The sequence below is a fragment of the Bolinopsis microptera genome, chromosome 4 (genome assembly GCF_026151205.1).
Source record: "Bolinopsis microptera isolate Bmic1 chromosome 4, MBARI_Bmic_1.0, whole genome shotgun sequence".
NCBI classification, from domain to species: Eukaryota; Metazoa; Ctenophora; class Tentaculata; order Lobata; family Bolinopsidae; genus Bolinopsis; species Bolinopsis microptera.
In genome coordinates, this window is record NC_087075.1 from 13,031,424 (window position 1) to 13,037,423 (window position 6,000).

General features: G+C 42.3%; 1 protein-coding gene across 1 annotated transcript; it reads right to left on the reverse strand.

The window, feature by feature from the left end:
• Window positions 1–3,187: 3,187 nt before the first annotated feature.
• Window positions 3,188–6,000, reverse strand: LOC134813824 (uncharacterized). Its single transcript, XM_063821703.1, has 2 exons — window positions 5,500–6,000; window positions 3,188–5,377 (listed from the first exon to the last, which is right to left on the reverse strand). The coding sequence occupies exons 1-2, from the start codon at window positions 5,998–6,000 to the stop codon at window positions 3,188–3,190; spliced, it is 2,691 nt and encodes an 896-aa protein (XP_063677773.1).

A 6,000-nucleotide genomic window follows, 5' to 3' on the forward strand; every position in this document is an offset into this window, starting at 1 on the left:
GACAAAAAATTTTAGGGGGGGCGCTTTTCGTCACTGAGTGGGGGGCGCCAACAGGCAAAGTTACGCCACTGCCCAGCTGTACTATAGCAGAGGAAGATAATTATTGATTATACTTTCAATTTCAACGCTAGCAGGGCTCGATAATGCCACCTGCTCACTACTCAGATTAACTGACTGCTTACAGGCATGGACAAGTTCAAAATGAAGATATTACCCAGATTTACTGATTTTGAACATGAAGTTAAACTTAAAGTTAGATTTATCACGTGGTACAAGTATTAGGATTGGCATTGCTGTACCACTATTAAATATGTACAGTAATACCCAGTGGCGTAGGGGGAGCCGGGGGGAGGGGCAACTTTACGCCACTGCAGGGTAAATGTTATCGCTCCTACTAAATCGCTCGCCCAAATTTTAAGAAAATTCTTGTAAGAAGGCCCTTTAGGCATGACAGTGATCTAGATCAGTGTATTTTTGGACCGTGGACGCTGATTCCGAATCACCCCCCATGACGTAGGGTTAAAATGCTTCCCTGGAGAGTTATGGGCAAAAAACCGTTTTGGTCACGTGACAGGCTAGTAAAACGTGAATTCGATTATTTAGGGCTCGGGTTCCGGTTAGGGTTAGGGTTGTGGTTAAGATTATGGATAGCTTCGGGGTTAGGGTTAGGGTTGGGATTAGGGTTTATGTAAAACCGTTTTGTACGGCTGCAAAACCAAAAAAACCAAAGTCACGTGAAATTTTTGGGCGAGCGATTTAGTAAGAGCCAAATGTAATACCCCGATTTACCGCGGAGTTCGAGAGAAAGAAGCCGCGTTAAATCGGGGTTTGGTCCTATTTGGAGGAAGAAAACGGCCGCGTTCGGGGTTTTACTGTATAATATGTCAGTATAGATATTGGGACGGCCAAGTCATTATCAGGGGTCCCACGGAGATCAGATCATGTCACCAATGAGTAACGTAAGCAGGATTATCTTATCTTATCTTATGAGGATTCGTTGCGACGCAACAAGGCCATCGAATGAGTCGACCACCTTTGTTATTTTACTTCGGCATTACCTGCATTACAATGTAAACCAGCACTTTCAAGGAAGAGCTTTACAAGAAGCCGAAGGATCGTTCCTAAGGCCAGCAACGGTTAAGGCACTATGCCACACTTTCTTCGCCCACAGCTCCTCATTTAACCCTCACACCCGATTTCTCGAGCATTCGGCTGAGTGAACCGTGGGGCTACATAGACCACTCGGGATCCTTAGCAGAGCGTCAACGACGCTCACCCCACGACTAGGCAGGCAGTGGGATTCGAACTCGCAATCTTACGATTGCAAATCCGATGATCAACCAACTACGCTACCTGGCCGGTTTAAACAGGATTAAACATAAATTTGTCAATGAGAGCCCTAACACTCACGTCTTGACTATTATATACATCAATAGAGAAGTAAATTAATAAATAATGTGCAAGAGTGTTCTTAAAATAAAAATAATTAAAATTTGACGTCGTCACATCTTTGTCGAAAGAGAAACAAGTGCGAATAAAGCTAATATTTATGAGCTTATAAAGTACGCAATACTCGCTTGAATTAGTTTTTGGCTAGTAGTAGTATAGTTCCTCTCTTTCTTACTATATTGCCTTCTGCGAAGCAAACTACCATTCGCAAATTTAGACTTCCTGCACTTTTATCAACTGCAGGTCAATATCTGCAAATGTTCAAATTAAGCAGTAGTATTTCACAGTAAATTCTAGTCTTGAAGATTAACCTCACTCCATCACTGACACGGTTGTTTCTCTTTACTATACCTATTATAAAACTATACCTAATGTACCTTACTTACTGAACGTTTTCCTCGAGACTCGGTTAGTATTTTAACTCCTTCAACTCCTTAACTTTTGTGTTACACTGCAAAAAGGTTTCCATAAATATGATCTTAGCCTTATTTGATTTATAATTTGATTATTATATTGCTTGATTAATAACAGTATGATAATTCTGTTGGACAATTATAAATCTGCTTCTATCTGTACTGGGAGAAGGTAGTCGGAATTTTGTCGGAAATTTTTCTATACTATACTATACTATACTATACTATACTATACTATACTATACTATACTATACTATACTATACTATACTATACTATACTATACTATACTATACTATACTATACTATACTATACAGCTATACTATACTATATTATACTATACTATACTATACTATACTATACTATACTATACTATACTATACTATACTATACTATACTAATAATCTCAAGATACTATACTATGTATAACATGGTGCTACTTCCTTTATCTGCACTATAACAGTGCTAACAGTGCTCAACTTGATGTCAAGGAGCAAATCATAAAAATTGTTTCGTTTGCTCTATACTATGTATGTATTTAAATGAATATGTTCTTACCTAGCGATTGCATTTCATGTTTCAGGTTGGAAGAGAGTATATTTAAAAAAGAACAAGATCCGTCTGCATCTACATTTTACACCAATGCGAGGTAAGATCTGTCTGCATCTACATTTTACACCAATACGAGGTAAGATCTGTTTGCATCTACATTTTACACCAATGCGAGGTAAGATCTGTCTGCATCTAAATTTTACACCAATGTGAGGTAAGATCTGTCTGCATCTACATTTTACACCAATGCGAGGTAAGATCTGTCTGCATCTACATTTTACACCAATGCGAGGTAAGATCTGTCTGCATCTACATTTTACACCAATGCGAGGTAAGATCTGTCTGCATCTACATTTTTCACCAATGCGAGGTAAGATCTGTCTGCATCTACATTTTACACCAATGCGTGGTAAGATCTGTCTGCATCTACATTTTACACCAATGCGAGGTACCGATTACTCTTTCGATTTGAAACTCTCACAATATATACAATACAGCAATAATATAAAAGAAAGAAGCGACATGACGAGGCATTACGTAAGGTAAAAAGTGTCCTTGAAAGACCATATTGTATTAACACCAGATAGAAAAACCTATTAATATACTTGTTCTGAAAGATCAATGCGCACTGGCTTGACTTTTACAACTACACATAATTTTCCCCATTTATAATTAATTTGAATTTTTGCCGCAGGATTTGCTGGTTTGGGAAGCACAGTGCAGCCAGACGTAAGTTGTTATATACATTTATATACATTATTGACTTACTTGACTTAAGGCGGCTTCAGCGTCCGAGTATTGATGCGCTGTCTCCATAAAACTCTATCCGCCATAAGTCCGCCCATTTCTCCAGTGTCGTTGAGACCCGTGTCAGCTCGTAGGCTATCAACATAGGTCATGGCTGGTCTCCCCCTACTCCGCACCCCATGAGTTGGTTCCCAGAGTAGCAAGCGGTTTGCGACTAGTTCTGGGTGCCGGTGGATATGGCCTGCTAGTCGCATCCTGCGCTCTTGGATCTTCATGGTTGCTCTCGGTAGGTTGCCATAGACTTCTTTGTTGGTTTTTCGCTGCTTCCAATCCACATTAAGTGCCATCCTTAGCATTCTAGTGTAGCAGCCATCAATGCGTTTCTTCAATTGCTCTGTCAACGTCCACGTTTCAGAACCATAAAGAAGTATTGACTCCACAGTAGCAACAAATAGACGGATCTTTAGTCCTCTTCTAAGGTCAGACTTCCACATCTTCTTTAGCTTGTGGCAGGCTGCCCAAGCCTTAGCTTTTCTGACCCGCAGGTCCCTCTCTGTTGTTGCTATCCAAGCTCCAAGGTAAACAAAGTCTGTCACCTTTTCCAGCTGGTTTCCAGAACAGCTATTAAGACTACTCGCCTCCTCTGTCATGTTCAGAGTCATGAACTTAGTTTTAGAGCCGTTCATGGCTAGCCCAACACTCAGTGCTGCTTTCTCAAGCCTGTCCAGGAGTAGTTTTGCCCCTTCAATGGTATCAGTGATAAGGGCAACATCATCTGCAAACTCGACGTCTGCGATCTTCTCGGCACCAATCCTTCTACTCCGTGCAGGCCTGAGAGTAAACCCAGAGTCCGAGTCATCATCGTCTATAGTCACTGTCATGATATAGTCAATCACGATAATGAACAAGTACGGGGCAAGAGTGTCTCCTTGCAGTACTCCAGCCAGGATATCAAAAATGTCTGTTATACCATCGGCTGTAACTACTTTAGCCTTTGTGCTCGTATAGATACCCTCAATGAGCCGCACTATGGCTTCTGGTATGCCATATGCTTTTAATATCTTCATGAGCAAACCTCTATGCACACTATCGAACGCCTTTTTGAAATCAATGAAAACCATGGTGGCCTTAAGATTTTTGGCTCTAGCACCCTCCATAATTCTTCGTAGAGCAAGGATGTGTGATGTTGTAGAGCGCCCAGGTCTAAAGCCATTCTGGTTGTCCCTTAAAACTTCCTCAAGACTTGGCTTCATCCTGTTCAGCAACATTTTGTTCAGAGTTTTACTGACTATCGATGTCAGAGATATTCCTCTGTAGTTGTCGGTCTTAGTGAGGTCCCCTTTCTTTGGCACAGGAACAATATTACTGAGCTTCCATTGATCGGGCATGAGACCATCACATAATGCATCGTTGCAGAACTTCAGGATGACGTCATCGATGTCCACCCTCTTCATCACTTCAGGTGAGATACCATCATCACCATAAGCTTTGCCTTCTACTATCTGCTTTTTGGCAAGACGTAGTTCCACAATGGTGAACGGGCCATCCTCTATATTCAGTGGAGGGTGTATATTCCTGATCGGAATACTATTGTCAGGGACTGTGGGTGGCTGTCCAAGTAACCCAGAGAAGTGCTTCCTCCAGTTCTCAAGACGTTCTGTTGAGCTGCCCCCTTCCACGAGTCCACAGCTGGGATTTGTCCTCCCTGAAATATCGTTGACAAGCTTCCAGCTTTCCTTGTTCTTACAACGATCAGCAGTATCCTCAACTTTCCTGATCTTTCCTTTCAGGATCTCCTCCTCTACCTCTTTGTAGCAGGCCTTTAACAAATCCTTTTTAGTGGCGACTTCCTCTCTCTTCTCTTCACAAGGCTCCTGATGGTATTGGTCCTTGGCCAAGAACAGTCCCCTCCTTGCACTGTCCACTCTTGGGTCACTTGAGGGGTCAATCTGCTTTTGTCGAGTCTTCTTTGGCAGAAGGCTCTTGTTTGCCGCCTCAATAGCAACCATAAGCTTCCCGTAGCTTTCAGTGGCCCCATCATCCTCCTCTACCAGGCCAGAGAATCTATTCCGAACTTCAATTGCATACTTTTTTTGAAGCTCACCATCCGACTTCAGGGCACTATAATCATAGTTAACTTTTTTCGGAGGCCTGTGTCCTTTCCTAAAGCTAACTTTGATCTTACACACTACAACTCTGTGATCAGATCCCAACGACTGAAAAGTGTTGTAAACTTCAGTGTTCTTTAATGAGTTTTTCCACTTCCGCCGTATGAGGATATAGTCAATCTGACCTTTGTTAAGTGTCCATCGGATAAGAAGGTCCACCTCTTGTTGACCTTCTTTCTGAAGCGGATATTGGTAATTTCCATATCGCACTCCAGGGCAGTGTCTCTCAGTAGCTCTCCATTCCAATTGGTACGAGTATGAAAGTACCAACGGGAGTCTTCTTCATTCTCCTTTCCAAGCCGGGCGTTCATATCTCCCTCTGTGATCAGCAGGTGGTGCGCTGGCACATCATTCATAGCCTGTCTAAGGGTGTTATGGAAATCCTCCGCTTCTTCAACTAGTGCTGCCTCGGTAGGACTATAGGCAGTTATAGTTGTGAGTCTGGGATTTCCGTTGAAAGAGATAGTCAGCACCCTTGAGCCATAGGGTTTAATGAGGCTGATTGCGCTGTATGCTCTTCTAGTCAGCAGAAAGCCCACTCCACCAGTGGCTGCTCCTGCTCCATTCCTCCATGCTGAAACAGTTACCAAGCTAACCCCCTCCTTGAACTTTTCGATCTTGATAGGCTCCTGGTGGACAATCCTATGTTCTTGAATCCCAAGGATCTCCAT

Excerpts from the sequence above, each read along its gene's own strand:
- LOC134813824 (XM_063821703.1), bottom strand. The coding sequence starts at position 6,000 with ATGGAGATCCTTGGGATTCAAGAACATAGGATTGTCCACCAGGAGCCT. Across the intron at positions 5,378-5,499 it reads ATATCCGCTTCAGAAAGAAG|TCGTTGGGATCTGATCACAG; the intron begins GTCAACAAGAGG and ends AACACTTTTCAG.